This window comes from Petaurus breviceps, unplaced genomic scaffold, assembly GCF_028583685.1.
Source record: "Petaurus breviceps papuanus isolate PSGF00001 unplaced genomic scaffold, PetGlider_PUasm1.0 90919, whole genome shotgun sequence".
Lineage (NCBI taxonomy): Eukaryota > Metazoa > Chordata > Mammalia > Diprotodontia > Petauridae > Petaurus > Petaurus breviceps.
This window is the reverse complement of record NW_027187378.1, coordinates 24,140,823-24,161,401: the sequence shown is the minus strand read 5'-3', so window position 1 is coordinate 24,161,401 and position 20,579 is coordinate 24,140,823. Positions and strand designations below refer to the sequence as shown.

General features: G+C 40.2%; 1 protein-coding gene and 2 pseudogenes across 1 annotated transcript in view; 1 reads left to right on the top strand and 2 right to left on the bottom strand.

Moving 5' to 3' along the window:
• The window catches only part of LOC138152185 (zinc finger protein 184-like), a 124,050-nt pseudogene extending 121,636 nt beyond the window's left edge, over nucleotides 1-2,414 (bottom strand).
• A 4,470-nt stretch (nucleotides 2,415-6,884) lies between these two features.
• LOC138152183 (zinc finger protein 2-like) overlaps nucleotides 6,885-20,579 on the bottom strand; it is a 31,801-nt gene continuing 18,106 nt past the window's right edge. The window contains 5 exon segments of the mRNA XM_069075964.1: nucleotides 6,885-7,702; nucleotides 8,284-8,397; nucleotides 9,005-9,131; nucleotides 9,518-9,592; nucleotides 18,972-19,114. Coding sequence (XP_068932065.1) covers nucleotides 6,885-7,702; nucleotides 8,284-8,397; nucleotides 9,005-9,131; nucleotides 9,518-9,592; nucleotides 18,972-19,114 — 1,277 coding nt within the window.
• LOC138151982 (methylosome subunit pICln pseudogene) lies at nucleotides 9,609-11,107 on the top strand (annotated as a pseudogene).

Here is a 20,579-nt window from a genome sequence, read left to right as displayed (position 1 = left end):
TGCAAACTACAGGCTGGTGAGTTTCACTTCAATTCCTACAAAAACTCTGCTGCTTTTTTTTTAACCAAAGGAATGGCAAAATCTAAAATTTAGGCAATTTTTACATTCATCGAACTGAAATCTTAACACTGTGTTACCAGTTCCACAGACATTTATTAAACGATTAATATGATCGATGCACTGAAGGACCAAAGACAAGAACAAGCCAATCCTTACCCTCAAGGAGCTAACAATCTCCTAAGGAATATAGCATATACACAAATACATAAATATAAATGCACTGTGATTTCAGAAAGGAGACAGAATAAACAATGACAGGGAAGAAAGAAGGCTTCACTGGGAAAAGATGGCTTCATCATGGATAATTTGAACTGAGGCTTGAAGGAAGGATTTTGAGAGGTAAATATGAGGAATATATTGATTCACAAAATTCAGAATCTTAAGTCAAAGGCCACCTTGTCAAATGCATTTCCAAACAAGAATTTTCTCTACACTATATACCCAAACATAGTCATCTAGTCTTTACTTGAAGACAGTCATTGAGGGAAAGCCTATTAATTCTCAAGGAACTTATTTTACATCTGACTAATTTTAACTGTTAAGTTTTATTGTACTCTTTGCAACTTCTACCCTAGTGCTCCTAGTTTGGCCATATTCAGTCAATCAAAAGAAACCTCATCAAATGAGATAATACTTATGAAGCACTTGACAGTGCTTGGCACATAGTAGGCACTTAATAAATGTTTCTTCCCTCCTTAATCCCTATCCTTTTTCAACATGACAGTCCTTCAAATAATGTGAAGATATGTTCTTCTTAAGTCCTCCCTCCTGCAGGATAAATATCTCTTATCCCTGCAACAAATCCTTACATGCCGTGGTAACCCCTCCAGCTAGACACTCTCCAAACTCAGCAATGTACTTCCTAGAATGGGGTGCCCAGAAATGAATACTCCAGATGTGAACTAACCAGGGAAATGGAACTCTCACCTCCCTAATAAAAACAGGTGATATTTCTATAGACATCAAGGATTTTGGAGTGCTCTCCCCACCAAATTTCATTATCTTCCTAGTGCTAGGAATTTTTCCTCCCTTAATGTAACCTAATATTAGCTGTTTTGGCTGCCGTATCAGACTGTTGATTCATACAGAGTTCAAAGACCACTGAAATGATTGTGGTCCAGGTGTAAGCAGGAAAATGAGGAAGCTGACACTGTGATTCTCAAGTTAAATGTAAGATCACATTGATTCCATAAGCTCCTCCATGGGAAGGGCTGGTTTTCTTTTTCACCTTTGTATTCCCAGTGCCCAGTATTTATCAGGATAGTAACAAGGGGAAGGAGACAAGCATTTATTAAACACCTGTTATGTGCCAGGCACCATGCTAAGAGCTTTACAAATATCCTGTTTTGATATTAAATGCTTTTTGAATGAACCTTTTATAAGGACTGCAGGGAACTGAAGTATGGAGAAGTTAGCCAGTCTTGCCCGAGGTCACATGGCCAATTTGTGCCGGGGCACAAACCTGGGTCCGAGTCCAAAGGCTTTCCACCCTGCCCCACTAGATGGGGTGAGCAGTAAGAACCAAACCACCCACTCCACTTGAGTTAGAGTGATAAATTATATTTAGGATTGAGTGGTAGAGGACGGGGCACTTAGACCAGCTGGACAATGATGAAGGTCGGGACTAGGGTGGAAGCGGTGGGAATGTGGAGGTCACCCCCGAGAGCCCCTTCTGAACCAGGGATTCCATGAGCTTGGAAGGGGAAAACCCTTCTACATTTTTATTAATTGGTTTCTTTTGTAATTCTGTATTTAATTTGGTGCAAGGAACCCCCGACCCAGCAGTGGGTCCGGAGACCAAAAGGAGAGGGGCAGGAACCCCCCACCCTCACCCCCCGTCTTTGACTCCCCAGCACGGGTCCCCACATTCAGGAGGCACTTAATAAACGCCTGCGGAAGAGCAGCCTAGAAGCCCGAAGGGTGGAGGTGCCAGAATTCCACATGGGGATACCCAGCTCCGCACCTGGAGGACACCTGCACGCTCGGCGCCACCCACGATGACCCACAGAAGGACATGAACACTCACGAGAACGGACATGAGAGAGGTCCAAGCTGGGGTGCTGCCTGGCAGAGTATAACCCGGGCTACCCGACACCCCCACCCCCGTCCCCGTCGCAGGCTCCGAGTCCCCCGCTCCCCACAGGCCTCTCGTGACACAATCTCAATCTCCCACACCTACGCAAGCGCGTGCCGACAGAACGGCCTTTACCTCCAGACCAAGGATGGTCCAAAGTCCTACACTTCGGTTCCAACAGGCTACTACGCCTGCGCACCCTTAACCACCTCAAGCCGCCCAGAATTCCACCCCAGACTCCGTTTCCCGGAGGACTCCGCGGCGCTCCGCCCCAACCCGTCCTGGAGATGGATTCTGGGAAATCGCGTCTGAATGGGAAATGTGACCCTACGAATTCTGGGAAATGTAGTCCTTTGTGGGGGCTCGGTTGTTTTGCCACGAGGAATAAGCAGGAGGGCACGGATGGTGGTTAATGAGATATTATTACTAAGGAGAATGGTGTGTTTTCATGACAAGTCACAGAAACACAGCTGTGTCTACTGAAGGCCCCGCAATATCTTAACATTTTCGAGCACAATCTCCTGTAATGTAGATCTTTTAACTGGTATGAGATGCTAAGGTCAGGTGTAAATGGAACTCTAAAAGTGTAATTTGATCATTAGAACATCGAGATTTCAGTCTCAAATGTGTAGGGCTTTCATAAATTTGTGGTGCTGCATTCCAGAACTTAACTATGTAACTTACCTTTACTCACCAACCCAATTAAAAATTTTTCCCATCAAAAAATGTATGGCAAGTCAACAAACTTAAGCACTTAACTAGATGCCATGCATTGTACTAAGAGTAGATGATACAAAGAAAATCAAAGATAGTCTCTGTCTCTTAAGAACTCAGGATGTAACAGGGGAGACAATATTCAAAATACTATGTATAAACAAGACATATACAGGATAACTTGGAGGTAATCACAGAGGGAGAACACTGGCATTTAGAGAGTCTAGGAAAGGCTGGCAAAATATGGAATTTGAGATGAGATGCAAAGGAAGCCAAGGAACCGAGAAGTTGGAGAGAAGGAATAAAAGCATTCTAGGCATGGGGGACCAGGCAGTGAAAATGTGTGGGAAGAGGTCGGTGTCACTGGATTGCAGAGTACATGGAGAATAAAATGTAAGAAGAATGGAAAGGGACAAGGTTTTCAAGAGTTTTAAAAGCCCGATAGAGGATTGTATATTTGGTCCTGAAGGTAACAAAGAACCACAGGAGTTTATTGACTAGAATAATATAGAATATAGAGGAAGGTGGCACAGTCAGACCTGTACTTTAGGAAGTGCATTTGAGAGCTGAGTGGAGGACAGACTAGGGTGGGAAGAGACTTCAGGCAAGAAGATCTACCAGCAGGCTATTGCAACAGTCCAGGCATCAGGTGGTGAGCACTGTGTGGCACTCAAAGACCTGCTATAACCTAGCCTTTTCCTACCTTTCCAGTCTAACACTCTACTCTCCAAAACATACTCTAATTCAGTAACAACTGGCTATGAACAAGACACTCCATCTCTAGGCATTTTCTCTGCATGTTCCCCATGCCTAGAATGCTCTTCCTCTGATATTCTGAGTGTGGACCTCCCTGGCTTCCTTTACATCTCAACAAAATTTCATCTTTTACTGGAAGCTTTCCCCACCCCCTAATTCTAGTACCTTCCCTCTCTTAACTACTTCCTATTTATCCTGTGTGCAGTATGCTCTGTACATATTTGTTTGCATATTATCTTCCCCATTAGAATATAAGCTCTTTGAGGGTTTTTGCCTCTTTTTGTATCCCCAGTGCTTAGCACAGTGACTAGCATGAGGTAGATTGACTAATTAACTAGAGTTGTGGCATTGTTAGAATAGAGAAGGGGGATATATACGTATAAGAGATGTTTCCAAGGTCAAACTGATTGGGACTTAACAAAGTGGATATGGGAGGTGAGGAGTCCAGCCTGGGTAATAATTTAACAAATTTTATTTCCTTGTTTACAAAGAATTTTTTTAAAAACTTAAAAACAACCCTTAAGTATGCACATATGACCCAATTATTTTTTGAAAGTATTCTTCTTAGTAGGATTTTTTTGTGTTTAGTTCTTGGTACAGTCAGAATTTATTACATTTATTTAAATATAATATTTATTGCCATAACTACTAGGGCAACTAGGTGGCGTAGTGAATAGAGTGGTGGGCTTGGCATCAGGAAGACCTGAGTTCAAATCCAGCCTCAGACACTTACTAGCTGTGACCCTGAGCAAGTTATTTAACCCTGTTTGCCTTAGCTCCTCATCTGTAAAATAAGCTGGAAAAGGAAACTGCAAACCACTCCAGTATCTTTGCCAAGAAAACCTCAAAGGGGGCCAGGAAGAGTATGCAACTAAAATGGCTAAACAACAACTTAAAGAGTTCTTCTGAGCTCATGGGACTATTATGGTTAAAGCCTCATGGTGTTTTGAGTTTTTTTAAATGAAGTCTGTATTACCATCCTGTTTAAAACACGATAACTTCTAATGGTTTTGAAGATTTCTGTAGCAGGATTAAGATGTCAATCCCTGACCTGTGTAAGCAAACACTGACTCTAGCACCATACCACTGCTGCCTAATGGGGGAATGCTGATAGCCTGAGGGTCTTTCATCCATCTTGCTTCCTCCTATCTCCAGCAGCTCCACAGTTTGGTTTGTAGTGGTATTTTATGTTATCTTGGCCTTACTTTACATAGTGATGTTATTAATCTGTAAAATCCAAGTCCCTTAAGGGAAGAGATCCACATTCCAGATTCTTTAAGAGAAGAGGGATGACACAGTTCATCTAGTTTGCTAAGGCAACAATTAACCTGATACCATTTTAAATTCTGATTTGTTTTTTCCAGTGCTAGGATCAACATCAAATTAAAAATGAAATGGCAAAAAATTAAACTGTAGTCGTGATATTTCCACCAAAATGGCAATTAAGAACACTTGCGAACAGATTTAGAACCAAATACATTTCATAAAATCATGTAGTCTTAAAGTTCAAAAGAAACTTAGAGGTTAACTAGTTTAACCTCTTGCCCAATCCATGAATCCCTTCCCCCACATTCCCAACAGATGGTTCATCCATACTCAGCCAGAATGTTTGGGTATATGAACTCTACTCTACTTCCTAACACTCCATAGTCACCACAACTGGTCATAGTGAGAAAAAGCTATGATAAAATCTTTGATGCCAAATCCCCTCAAGCTAGGCCTTCTGTGCCTCAGATAGCAGGGAAGCCAAACATCTTACCCACTTCCCTTACAGGACTAGCCCAGCCTACTTGCCAATGCAAAACAATAATGAAGGGGCAGGGTAGAAGGGAGGAGGTGGTGTACTCTTCCTCATATATGGAGGATGGAACTTCTGTCCACAGCCCTGGCATGGCTGCTGAAGAGAACAAGCAGCCACAACTGTGCGTGGTAGGTACGGCTCCTTCTATTGGGAGAGACTAGAATACGACCTGGAAATGCCAAAAGTTGACAAATGCTACAAGTAGAAAAATGATAAGGAAATTTAACGTCTACTGGAGATCAATGGCATTGGCAACTTTCAAAAGTAGACTAATCTATAAAGTGGGGAGAGGTGGAAATGGGAGTAAAGAGGTGAGTAGGGGATAGAAGTAAAGGGAATGTGGCTAGCCCAATAAATAAATGAAGACTATGAGATAGCCTGTTTAAGAGCTTGGTAGGGATAAGGTCAAGTGGAACGGAAAGGAGATGAATAGGAATACCAAAGAATAAATCACAGAAAAGATGAAATTTAGGAAAAATGAATAATCCAGGAGTAAGGAATGAAAGAGGAGGGCTATACATTATTTAATTCCATTGCAGAATGGCACATAACCAACATTTGCTCTAATCTTTCTTCCACTCAGCTGTCAAAGTTGAATTTTCTCAAGCGTAGGTCTAACCATTTCAATTCTCCACTATCTACCTCCAAACCATATAAAATCTTCTGGTATTTAAAGCTCCTCATAACCTGGCCCCTACCTAACTTTCCAGTCTTCCTACACTTTACTCTCCTCTATGTACCAGCTACACTGTCCTATCTGCTCTCTCCTACCCTGGGCTTTTGCAATGGCTGGCCCCATGCCTAGAATTCTTTATGTCTCCCCCAGACCCTGACTCTTTATTTGCCTAGATTCTTTCAAGACAATTCAAATCCCACCTTCAAGAGGCCTTTCCTGTGCTTCTGGTGCCTTCCCCACTTCCATCTACTCTGTATATACCTTGCCTGTACCTAGTATGTCTCCCTCAGAATGTAAGCTCCTAGAGGACAGGAATTGTTTTTGCCTTTCTTGGTAACTGCATGGTTTAGTACAGTGCCTAAAATGTAGTAAGAACTTAATAAATGCTTCATTAATTCAGCCTTGTATGAGATGTCAAGCTGGCCCCAGACTATCCCAACTCAGAATCATGGTTAATTATTCATTAGGAAAACTTGACCTACCTGGACATCTTGCCAAGGAAGATATATGCTTTAGGAGAAGGAGACTTTTAAGTTTCCTCTTGAGTATTTGTGTCCCTCTCAAATTGAGGCCCAACAAGGCCAAGAAAAGTCCACTTTTTTGAAAGGTTTTCAGTTCATTTTGTACTTAAGAGTATCTGACAGCAGGTTCATGACATACTACCACAGACCACTTGCTCTTTCACTTGGCAGCAAAAGGAAGAAAAACTAAATAGCAAGCAGAAATGGCAGTAAGTTTGAATAATGGGTTTATTTAAAATAAGGGAGATTAATCATAAGTTTTTATGTAGTCCCTCATCATGCCTAAGTTCTTGAATATTTAATAAAGTGACAAGTTTGGCTGAAGTTTTCCCAAAAATTATGATATTCCCAGGGTTATTCTTTGGCATAACGTCGCTGATGTTGGATTACAGATGATTTGTGACTGAAAATTTTCCCACATACACCACATTCATAGGGTTTCTCTCCAGTATGAGTTATCTGATGTCGTTTAAGGTTCCTTTTCTGGATGAAGGTTTTTCCACATTCACCACATTCATATGGCTTCTCTTTACTATGAATTTTTTGATGTTGAGTAAGAGATGAACGGTCAAAGAAAGCTTTCCCACACTGATCACATTCATAGGGCTTTTCCCCAGTATGAATTCTCTGATGTCGATTAAGATGTGAGCGGTCAAAGAAGGCTTTCCCACATTCATCACATTCATATGGCTTTTCTCCAGTATGAATTCTTTCATGTATGGTAAGGGATGAACAGTCAAAGAAAGCTTTCCCACATTCATTACATTCATAGGGTCTTTCTCCTGTGTGAGTAATCTGATGTCTCCGAAGGCTACTTATATGTCTGAAGGTTTTCCCACATATATTACATTCAGGGCCTCTCTCCTTACTGGAATTTTTGGAGGCATTAACTGAAACTTTCTTGAAACTTCTCTCTTGGGAAGGAGATTTTTCCAATGTCTTCCCTTCAGAGTTTTCTCTTTTATTCTCCAATCCAACCTCAGGTACAGTAACTTTACTTGTAGATCTTTCTGTTAATCTCTCTGGTGACTGTATTTCTTCTGAAATGTTCTGCTTTGGAATTGATTTATAGGTCTTGGGCTTTTTCTCCCAGTCTGAAACTAAGGGAAAATAATATAAATTAATATGGTAATAATAAATATAATAAGTAATACAAATTAGCATATTCTCTGTGCTATTTAAAAGGAAAATGATCTGGTAGAATATGGATATTGATACTAAAAATACCTACTGATTCATCCACATTACTAGGCAAGTGTTTGTTATTGAAATTAAGAAACTGGAATAGTGCAAAGAAGAAAAAAGTAGGGAGAGGGGAAAGTAATCAGCAAGGCAAGCAAAAAATATGATTGAACTTATTCAGGAATAGGGTTAACATTACTCTCAGCATCCTTAAAAGTAGGGGATACTAATGAATAGAAAAAACAAGGAATACATAAGGATTAGGATTGGATTTGGATAGATACCCTTTCAGGAGTAATGAAAGATGATCTTTAGATAATGCGTAGAGAGGTAAAGGGTGTATGCAGCTAAAAAATGAGAAGGGAATCAAAAGCAACACAGTTAAAGAAAAACAGATTTCCCATTCCTACCAATACAAGATAGAAAAAAGCACACCTCCTCACTAAACACATGAGCTATAATTTCCACTACATCACCAGCAGGGCTCTCTCTCACTCACCCAAAGAGGTATTTTTTGGGACCTCTCTCCTTTCAGTTCCTTGAGCATTATGCATCCAAGGCTCTTGTCCCTGCTCCAACTGAAAGATCACATCAGGTTTGGAAATAGGAAGTCCTGTTTACAGAGAAGGGAATGAGACTTAACAGTTTGTCTTGGAGACACAGAATTGTGACAGAAGTCAATCTCGGCCCTTTTTCTGCAAAAGAAGGGAAATATATTTTATCTAATGTGAAAATTACTATATCGTCTAGTACAGTCTCATTTTACATGTGAGGAAACAGATGCTTAAGCAAAGTAATTTATGTTCTCAAGATCACAGGGCTAAAAAAAAAAAAAAGATCACAGGGCTAATGAGTGAAAGAGTGGCTGGGATGAATCCACTTTCTTCTGATTCCTCCCTCTTTCCACTGTAACATACTACATCCTACTGGGTGAGGATACAATAACAAGCCTCTGAAGGAGGCTCAAGGCTTACTTCCAGAGCCTCTGGAAATGGAGGATGTGAAAGGAACAACTTGGGGCAAGGGGGTGAGGTAACAAATGAAACCACTTATTTTCAACTCTATTCATAGTAGAACTTTCAAAAAGGATTAGAAATCTCTGACCTGAATCACAAGGCAAAACTCAGATGAGCAACTGAAAAGCTGCACAGCTCTTAACAATTTCCTCTGATATACCTGCACTCCTATGACTCTGAACCTCCGGGTGAAGTTATCCTTACCCAATGAGATAAGATTTCTATAGTTCTCCAACATCACATCTCTGTACAACTCCCTTTGTGCAGGGTTCAGTTGCCCCCACTCTTCCTGGGTGAAGTTCACAGCCACATCCTTGAATGTAACTGATTCCTGAAACAAATACATTCTTGTTCACCCATGGACTCCTCACTCCTGGGGAAAAGGAATTAATAAAAAGCACTTAAAAGAGATAGATAGGAGGTAAATCTGATAATGTTAAAGGCTCTCAGTACTGTAGAATAAGGAATAAAGCAAAAAGCATCTTGTCTCCAAGATCTGTGCCTATCACTGAGCCACAATGAGGGAAGGCAATAGAGGAGAAAACATTCCTTATGGTCCATCATGCACCAAGATAGGGCTAGTTTCCTAGGGATGAAGAATTGGGGGTTCTTGTTCCTGGATGGGACAGAGGTGGGCAGAGAAGCTTCATGACGAGGGTAGAAAAAAGGAAGCACATTCTGGAAATTGTGAATATATTTCATGAAAGATCAATTCACCTGGGATCTGGCTGCCAGGAACACAGGAGCCATTTCTTCTTCTGTATTCCCCTCCTGGAGAAAGGTTAAGTAGGGCTAGGAGAAAAAAAAGAGGACATGAGTAAGTCTAGTCTTATCTTGCAATTTCCACACTCAACAACCTTAACTCTGTACATAACAGTTTGGTGTGATTTTCCCCCCTCCCTTTCCATCATGCTTTCTGACCTCTACCTTTTCTAATGATTTTGTTTTATATTTTTTTATGAAGTTAAACACAAAGATTCTAATTATAAAAAAGGACAAAAGACTGCAAGTATATAGTATTATTGTTGTGCTGTAAGAAACCATGGATATGAATAATACAAAGAAAGTCGTTTCCTTCTGCTATTGGGCCAAAAGTGCCATCTTCACTCTCCTCCAACCTCCCCATCTTCCACCTCCAACTGACTCCTGATTCAGGGAGCAGCTTCCTCTTCAGTATGAATTTCCCAAAGAAATTCCCAATCCTGAAGCTGGAAGATGGGCTCTGGAAGCAGAGACCCAAGACCAAAGCAGGACTGGATGGCAAGAGTCAGGACACTCGGCACAGTCTATACCATTGAGAGTCACCTGTCTTGTTTAGATGCCTCTGGACTAGGGTTTTCCCTGGACTATCCCACTATTAGTTTACATGCTATCTCCAAGGTCCTAAATGTTTCTCCATAAGAACACTTGTATGTTGTGGTAAACGTTCAATTTAGCAAGGAAGAACAAAAAGATGCTCCCGTGGTCGAAGGGGAAGAAAATGATAACAACGACAAAGATACTGGGACCACTTGTTAAGTCCAGACTCGCCACGAGTGATATATGTGAAGCATTGTTTGCTTCAATGTGTGCATGTCAAGCTTTTTTTGTGAATATGAATCCTGAGGATGAAGATTCAGATGACTGTGTTGGAGAAGAATATGATGTGAAGGCACATGAACTAGGACAAAGGATTAGTCCTACATTTCATATCTACCAAAAACTGTATATTATAACTATAGAAGGACATACAACTGCATATAAAACCACAAATCTTCATTATGTGTAGCTTGGATTTTTTCTGTATATTTTAAAATAAATTTTTGTTAATGTCTTTTGTACATCATTATAGTTTCCTTTAGTGTCCTTCCTCTGCCACTCCTAAAGAGCTTCCCCATATAATAAATATTTTTAAAAAAAAAAGGAAGAAAAACTAGTGTAAATGACCAATACAACAACCAATACATCAAAAATCTGAAAATACATGAAATACTTGTGGACCTTCCCCCTCTGCAAATGGGTGGGGTGGGAGTCTCTTCTGCATCTTGGCTCTAGGATCAGATAGTCTGTACTTTGGAAAAATCCCTTTGGCAGTTGTGAGGAAGAATTAGAGAGAAGAAAACCCTGAGGCAGGAAGTCAAATTAGTAGGCTATTGCAACAATCCAGAGAAGAGATAATGAAGACCTAAACTAGGGTGGTGGCCCTTTGAATGGAGAGAAGGGGAAAGATGAAAGTGATGTGGGGAAAGGAATAACATGATCTGGTAAATGAATAGAGATGGGAAGCGAACATTCAAAGTTAACATCAAGGTTACAGACCTCACTAGAAGGATGTCTGATGTCCTTCAGAGACACAGGGAAGTTCTGAAGAGTGATGGGTTAGGTGTAAAACATAATGAGTTCAATTTTAGACATGCTGATTTTGAGATGCTTGTGGGATATCCAGTTAGAAATATCTCACAGGCAAATGGAAATGTGCATGTGAAACTCAGGAGAGACTAGAGCTAAATATATAGATTTGGGAGTTATATATATAGAAATCATCATTAAACTCATACAAGTTCATAAGGTCACTCAGCGAGAGTGTAAAGAAAATTTTAAAAGGCCCAAGATAACCTTGGGGAATAACCAGTTAAGGGACATGAAATGAATGATGAACCAACAAAGGCAAGTAAAGAAGCCATACAGGTAGAAGGAAAATTAACAAAGAACAGTGTCACAAAAGAACATAGAGGAGAGAACAGTGCCAAATACTGTAAAGGTTAAAAAGGATGAAAACTGAGAACAGTTCATTAGTCTGAACAATTAAGAGATCACTGCCAATCTTAAGAAAGAGTAATTTCTATTGAAGTCAGAAGACAAATGGCAAAGGATTAATTTTGAGTGAAAGTGGGGGCGGCTAGTGGAGCAGTGAATAGAGCACTGGCCCTGGAGTCAGGAGGACCTGACTTCAAATTCGACCTCAGACACTTAACACAAAAACTAGCCATGTGATACTGGGCAAGTCACTTAACCCCAATTGCCTCCAAAAAGAAAAGAAAAAGGAAAAATTTCAATCAACCTAATAACTTGAACATTAGAAACAAGTTCCTCTAGCCTATTCACATTAAAGAAAGAAAAGGATTCATATTCACAAAAATATTTATAGCAATTCATTTCATAGTAGCCAAAACCCAGAAACTAAGGTGGTACCCATCTACTGGGAAATGACTAAACAAGTTGTGATATATGAGTGATGGAATATTGTGCCATAAGAAATGACAAAATGAATGGTTCCAAAGGAAACCAGGAAAACCTCTATGAACTGATGCAGAGTGAAGTGAGAACTCAGAGAACAGTTTCTACAATGACAGTCTTTTCACTTTCCCTTCCAGAAAGAAAACTTGGATTTTGTAGTTACATAGTTGTTATGTGGTACTGGCAGAACTGGCAGAATCTGAAGATTACATCAAAATTTTCCTTGTCTTCCATACTTACATGAAGCAAGTTCCAAGGTCTCCTATCTTCCCTTCAGTAGCTCTCTTGGGTGACCTTTATGGTTAACTACTATTGCAAACTACTTTTTTGTGAGTTAGACTAGAACTGCAAATATAATGGGATCCACCGAATTGTAACGTCATGCTGCTGCTCTCCAGAACCTTTCCTCTCCTTCTTAAAAGTCAGGTACTCTGGCCTCACTTGGTGGTTAAGGCATAATTTATTTAGAAGAAAGTAGTACACGAGATGTATGAACACAAGATGCAAAGTCACAAAAAGACATGAAAAAAAATTCAGCTGTCTAATGAGAACTATATACCTTGTCTTCAGAACCTTCTCTCTACTTCTTTGGACCTAGTGTTCTTCTAAGGGTCATATAAAGTAAGTGATGGGAAAGCAAGTCAAATACTAAAATACTAAAGAAATCTTATAATTGTTTAGTCTAATTCTCAAAACTAATGAACTAAGATGGAAATTGCACAAACTTTTAGAGGTCTATCCTCCGTGAGTACAATGGAATAAGTAGATGGTGCTTTTAATAGTAATGACCAAAGGAGATGATTCTTATTTTTCCTTTGATTCTGTGTTATTATAGCTAAAGAAATTGAAAGGACAGGATAAAATAGAACATGATTTCTTAACATTTTCTATGTAATGGCTTCCTCTGGCAGTCAGTCTGTTGAAGCCTATGAACCCCTTAAGGTTTTTGTTTATGTTTTTTAATTTTAGACTCAAGGGACAGAACACAAATACAGAATAGAGAAAAGAAACAAAAACATATCATAAACTTAAATATTGGAACTTAAAAGAAAAAAAGCATGTTGTGTGCATAGCAGAACATGAGGATTCAAAATATGTAACAATAAATTTTCATTTCAAGAAAGCCTGTATGATAAATATATGTTGTGTTAAGAATTGTCTATCTTTGCTTCCTTTTAAGTTTTCTTTTGTTCTCTGTTGAGCATTTTTTCACATTGTTCTTTTTTTTTAAATGCATAAAATACATAGGGTTACAAAGAAAACAAATTATTCTAAAATACAGGAGCTAGGTGGTGCAATAGATAGAGCATGGGCCTGGAATCAGAAAGCCTCAAGTTCAAATCCAGTCTCTAACACCCACTAGCTTTGTGACCCTAAGGCAAGTCACTTAATCAGCCTGCCTCAGTGTCTTGAACTGTAAAATGAGGACAATAATAGTACCTACCTCCAAGAGCTGCTGTGAGGATTAAATGAGATAATAATTGTAAAGCACAGTGCCAGCATACAGTAAGCACTATATAAATTGTTCAGTTATTATTATTATCAATTTTTTTTAAAGTTCATGGCTACACTGCTTAAGCAGAAGATGCGTGATATTGCAACTCTATCTTGATAACGTAAGAGGGCAAAGGGGGTACATACATAGAGAGGTTATCTGCAAAGAAGTGATAATTTAATCCAAGAGGACTCAGGACCAAGCCCTTGGTACGACTAGAAACAGCGTTTTCCCCCTCAACTCCTAAAATTTTTAATTCTTGCCCCCGTCTTCACACTTTTAGCTCAAAATTTCCCCCAAAGTTCCTTGTCCTCTTGTTTTATTCCTAATCACACCTTGTTAAACTCCAGGCCTGAGTTACTCCATTCACTACTTTCTCTGATCATATTTGTGAGCTGCCAAAGGATCCTGGGGCAAGTTATACGACCTGCTGACTGTGTTCATTACCTATTTATGTCATCTAATATTAACTTGTCCCTCACTCACTGCTGCATAGGAATCTTTTTACCCGATTGATTCTCCACCACACTCTACATTAGCTATTCCAAATTGCTGTTCAGATCTTCTACATTATTTCCTATCAACTCTCTCTCAGTATTGGACCTCACCTCCTACTTGACTGACAAAAGAAGTGTGCATTGTGAGTTCCTTCTTCTCTCAATCTCTATACCTTAAAACTCATCATTCTCCCATTCTTATCTTTCTTTGCTCCACTCTCTATAGAAAAAAACGAGGCTTCTCCTTGCCTAAGTTAACCCCTCCACCTGTGTTCCTGGTACTTACACCTTCTTGTATCCTCTGAGAACTTTTACCCCCCTCTTCATTCTCTCTTTCATCTTCAGCCTGTCCTTCTTCACTAACTCCTTCCATGACCCCTACAAATATGCCTTGGTCTCCCTTGCATCCTTAAAAACTTTGACTTGACCTTGCTATTCTCTCAAACTATAATTCTGTATCTTTTTTTCCCCTTCTCAAACTTTTAGGAATGGTTTCCTCCATCACCTCACTATCACTAACTTCTTGATCTCTTGCAATCTGGCTTTCAATCCCACCTATTGACTGAAATTGCCCTCTCCAAGGGTACCAATGATCTCTTACTCTAACTGCTAAATCCAATAGCCTTTTCTCATTTCTCCTCCAGTCTTGGCTGTTGACCCCTTTCTAAACACTCTCCTTCTGTGATCCCATTCCCTTTTAGTTCTCCTGCTATTTGACTGACTACTACTCTCAGTTTCCTTTGCTGGATCATCTTCCTCATTAACCTAGAATCGTACCAAGGACTTGGTCCTGAGTCCTCTTTTCTCATTATCACTTCTTTGCAGATAACCTCTCTATGTATTTATCTCCTGGCTTCCTAAGCTTCCAAACCCAACCTCCAACTGTTTAGAAGACATAGCTACTTGAATGGCCCATAGGCATTTCAAAATCAACATGTTCAGAAGAGAATTCATCATATCTCCATCCAAACCAATCCAACCTCCAAATTTTCCCATTTCCATCTTTAATTATATTTTTTTTGATCAGCAAAAATCTCTCCCACCTCAACCCTCTCCTCCCACCCCAAGTGAGAAGAAAAACAAACCCCATTACAAACATGTATAACCAAGCAAAACAAATTTTTGCATTGACCATGTTCAAAAAGTGTCTCATTCTGGACTGGGTCCTTCAATTCTCTATCAGGAGTGAGGCAGAAGTTTCATCATTAGTCCTCTGGAATTGTGGTTAATCATTGCGCTTATTAGAGTTCCTAATGTCTTTATTATTCTCCCTTTTCCCCTTTCCCTTCTAACTCCCTAATGAGTAAAATGTATTTCTGTAGCCAACTCTGTGTGTGTTCTTCCATCTCTTGTCCAGTTCAAGTAAATGAGTTTCAAGTGTTGGCCACTTCCCATTCTGTTTGTACAGATGTCTACTTGAGCACCCTGATTGTATGAGATAACTTTTCTATCTTTCTTTTCCCTTCCCTTCAAGTATATTCCTTTTTCTTTTCATTTTCTTCTTAAAACCATCAAGACATAAAAGAATCACTTCGATTAGACTATTTTATACCTTTTATACCTCATGATGACAGGGTTCAGAGAAAACATATGTACCATCTCCTCATATTGGAATGTAGACAGTCTATTATTGTTTAGTCTTTTAACACTGTTTTAATTCCTGTTTATTTTTTTTGTGGCATATTGTATTTGAAGTTCTCCATTCCTTTATAATATGGCTGCTTGGGGCGGCTAGGTGGCGCAGTGAATAGAGCACCAGCCCTGGAGTCAGGAGGACCTGAGTTCAAATCCGGCCTCAGACACTTGACACAATTACTAGCCACATGACTTTGGGCAAGTCACTTAACCCCAATTGCCCTCCAAAAAGAAATATATATATATATATATATATATATATATATATACACATATATAAAAAATATGGCTGCTAAATCATGTGTGATCCCAAGTATTGCTCCTTGGTACCTCTTCTTTCTGGATGCTTGCAGAATTTTTTTCCTTTGACTTGAAAGTTCTTGGTTTTCATACAGCGTTCCTGGAAGTTTTCATTTTGAAGTTTCTTTTGTGACATGACTAGTAGATTTTTTTTTTTTACCATTTCCATTTTGCCCTCTGATTCCAAGAGATGGAGGTAATTTTCTTTTAAGATGACTTAAAGTATAATATCTATGCTCTTCTTTTGGTCATGTCATCCGTAAAGTAGACCAATAATTCTTAAATTTTTTCAGTCTTTTGACTTTATTTTAATATTTTTACTTGGCTCATGGAGTCATTACCTTCTATTTAGTTCATTCAAATTTTGAGGGAGTTTGTTGCTTGGGCAAGGTTTTGTATGTCTTGTTTATTTCCCTTCCACTTTTTTTCTCCCACTGCTTTCATTTCTTTTCTAATACTTTCCCCTAGTGCTATTATTTCACTGATAAAGCATTTTTAACTCTTTTTTAAATGCCTGGATTCATCTCTTCCTAGAATGAATTTGTGCCTAAGCTTTTTTGGGTTTTTTGAGGCTTTGCTTAAAGATATTTTGGAGGGGACTGCTAGGTGGCGCAGTGTATAGAGCACCAGCCCTGGAGTCAGGAAGACCTGAGTTCAAATTTGACCTCAGACACTTAACACAAAACTAGCCATGTGACTAGCCAAGGCAAGTCACTTAACCCTAATTGCCCTACCTTCCCTTCTCCAAAAAGCAAAAAAAAAAAAGATATTTTGGAGTAATTTCCTTCTTCTGGCTTTATGTCTTGAACTCCCCTGTTGTAATAATAGTTTTTCACAATGAGATTGTTTGTTTGCTTACTCTTCCAGCCTATTTTCTGACTTGATGTTGGGGCCAGGCTTTTGTTCTTCTGTAGGGATGGTCGGCTTGGTCTTGGATTTTGTGCTATCCCAGAATTCCAGGGGCAGTTCAGGCTGAAAATCTGCAAGCTTTCAGGTGCTCCCAAAGTTAAACCAATGTCATACCCAGGGCAAAGTCTGATCACTACCCTGCTGTTCTGAGCTTTGCAAGTTTCTGACCTGAGTCTAGGTTTAAGTAACAAGAGATTGCAGCTTGACACAGCCACTGTTAACCAGTTAAAAAGCTCTGGTTCTAAATGACAGCTCTGTAGACTACCCTTTGATTTGGGATTGCTACCCTTGTTATTCCTCTGCAGGCTTCAGACTGGGCTATCAGCTGTAAATAAGACCCTGCTCTTCTGCTGGGGTTGGAATTATACTGCTGCTGTTTGCTTCTGAGCTTTCTCCTTTAAGACTAGGATCTTTGGCAGCTTCTTAATTGCCATACCTGGGTACAAACTCCCTTCTGAGATTTGCCTTGGATCTCAATTTAACCTCAACACTTCTCCCTTCTATCTCCTTATCACTCACACGGTCTCTATCCTACTTCAAGGCCTCATTACCCCTTGTCTACACAATTGCAACAGCCTCCTAATTAGTGCCTCTCGTCACTTCCTTGTCCAGTCTATCAAATATATAGCTGCCAAACTGATATTCCTAAAATACACACTTCACCACTACTGCTGGAGTCAACAGCAAGGCTCTAGTATGGATTCAATCTGAGTAATGATATATTGAATTTATAAATATTAGTTTGGACAGAAAGAGATTAGAAGGCAAGATGATCAGGGATTCTCAATATCCACAGAAACTGTGTGGTGGAGAATGGATTTCAGGGGTCCATAAACTTGAATGTGAGAAAAATTATACCTTTATTTTCACTAACTTCTAACTGAAATTTATAATTTCTTAAATTATTTAAAAACATTATTCTGAGGAGTCCAACAGTTTCACCAAACTCCCAAAAGGGTCCATAACACAAAATGGTTAAGAACTTCTGATCTAGATACACTAAAAATGATGAGTGACTAGGACTAGTGGGAATGAATGAAGAGAATAAGGATAGGTAGAGGGAATTCCCTGAGTGAGGAAAGGCCCTCTACCAATGCAGGTTAGCACTTTCTCTGCAACTTACAATCTGTGAGAGTTACTTAGAGCATAGAGGTTAAAGTGGTTTGCCCAGCATCACAGAGGCAGGATGTGTTAGAGAGATGGGACCCTGATCTTCCTAATTCCATAAACCCCATTCTCCATTCATGATACCACCCTGGCTCTGGCAGTCTATCCTCCATTAAGCTGTCAGAATAACTGCGGGTCCCACAACGTCACTCACATAAACATAAACATAAACACACACACACACACACACACACACACACACCCTCAAGAAACTCTCGTGGCTCCCTACCACCTCCAGGATCAAACACAAAATAAATACCCTGGCATTCAAAGCCTTGCCTGAACTAGCCCCCTCCCCCTTTCGTCTTCTCACACCCTAACACGTACTGTCCGACGCAGCTACACAGGCTCTTCCTTAAACCGGACAGTGCCTCTCCTAATTCTGGCCATTTTCCCCCGCGGTCTCCCGGGCCTGGAAGCCCTCCCTCCTCATCTACAACCCCGGGCTTCCTCCGAGTCCCAATTACAATCCCCATCTTCTACTGGAAGCCTTCCCTAACCCCTCTTTAATTCTAGTGTCTTCCCTCCGTTATTTATTTCATTTCCAATTTACCTAATCAACTTCCGAATGGAAGAATTCCAAATTAGTTTGTTTGTTCGAAGGAGTTTGCTTTTTGCCTCTCCCATTAGATGGTAAACTCCCCGAGGACAGGGACTCGTCTTCTGCCTCCACGGGTATCCCCTACCTTTAGCACAGAGGAGGCGCTTAATCAATGTTTATTGAAGAACTATGGAGAGGACCGCGCCAGGGGGTGATCAAGCCTCGAAGACTGTGCCCCGCCCCTCCGCAGGACCACGGCTCCCGCGGCCGCCGCGGGGCAGGGAACCATCCACTTCAAGGGGCTCTCCCCGCCCCCTTCCACACCCAGGGGCAGGCGGACCCCACTGCCCTCGGGCCCCTCGTGACACAATCACCCCAACACGCCGCGAACGCAGAACGGACTTTACCTACAATACCAAGCTCGTTCAGAGACCAAAAGAGGAGTGACTGCACCTGCCGCACCGCTTCCGCTTCTGGACGCTTAGGCCGAAACGGATTCTGGGAAAGTGGATCTCTGAGGGATTCTGGGAAATGTAGTCCCAGCTGGACCGCCTCTTGGCAGAGGCACTATGCAGAGACTATGCAGAAACTCAGCTGGACCTTTGCGTGGATTTGTTTTGTTTTGTGTATTTGTTGTAAGGAACGGGTTTTCTCTGAAGGAGACACAGCGTCGTGGGAAGGGGTGAATGTGTGTGTGTGTGTGTGTGTGTGTGCGTGTGTGTGCACGTGTGCGGGGGTGGGGGGGGGGGGGGGGGGGGGACGGGGGAGTTTATTCTATCAAAAATTCTTGTAATACGATATTCCAAAGGGCAAAAGTAAGCACCGAACAAGTTTGGAGAGGATAGTGAGAGTCATGTACAAAAGGAGGAAGAGAGCCAATGAAGCATTTTGAAAATACATGGAAAACCATTTCATTTTAGCTGTCATTTCAGTGGTTTTGCTTTTCCGGTTTGTTTGATTTTTTAGGATTGCTGTTTTGGTGTTTAGCTAGGGTTTTTGTTTGTTTGGGGTTTGGGGTTTGTTTTTTGGGGTTTTTTTGGTGATATACCCAATTTATCGATCTGCTCTTTCTTGTGTGGATGAAAGTGTTTAAGGGTATAAACTTTCCCTTGAGAACTGTTTTCACTGTAGTCCAGAGTGCTTATACATCATATATTAATAGATGGATTTTTTCTGCAAGTCTTAATTAAGCAAGCATTTAAGGATACACAGTGTGCAAAGAATCTAAATATAGGAAGATACAAAGTTTAGACAAAACATAGTCCGTTATGGAACTCACAGTCTAGTAAGGGGGTTTCCAACCTTTTCTTTGGGGGGGGGGGTTCCCTTCACCTTTAGTAAATTCTAGAATTATATCCAATCAATTAATTTTAAAGTAAATCCAGTAAATTTCAGAAGTTGGTTCTAGAATTTACCACAGAAATGTACACAAGAATTTTAAAGAGATTTATATTTCTCAAAAGGATAATATAGTTATTTACCTTGACAAGCTTCTCATATTCTCTGGGAGTACATATATCCCATGTTGGGAAGCCCAGTCTAGAAGGGGGATAACATATATATATATATGTATATATATGTATATATATATATGAACAGATAACTATAAAAGAAAATATTGTATGTCATATTCATTAGAGAGGTATAAAATAAACTGCTAGGGGCGGCCAGGTGGCTCAGCGAGTAAGAGCACCGACCCCAGTGTCAGGATGACCTGGGGGATTGAAAACAGGCTCAAATACTTAGCACCACACCCAGAAAATAACTGGCCGTATAACCTTGAGCAAGTTACTTAACCCCAATTGCTTAAAAAAAAAATTAAAAAAAAAATAAACTGCTAAGATTTGAGATATAATATACAGTTAGATGGACTTCCCATTAAGCAAGTCCAATCTATCTTGGATAGGCATTATAAACAGGCAGTAAACTGGGTCAAGAATTGAATAAAAGTAGAAAAGTAAACTGGATAGCACTCAGAAAACTACAATGTTTTTTGATCCCAAGCTATTCTGTGGCATA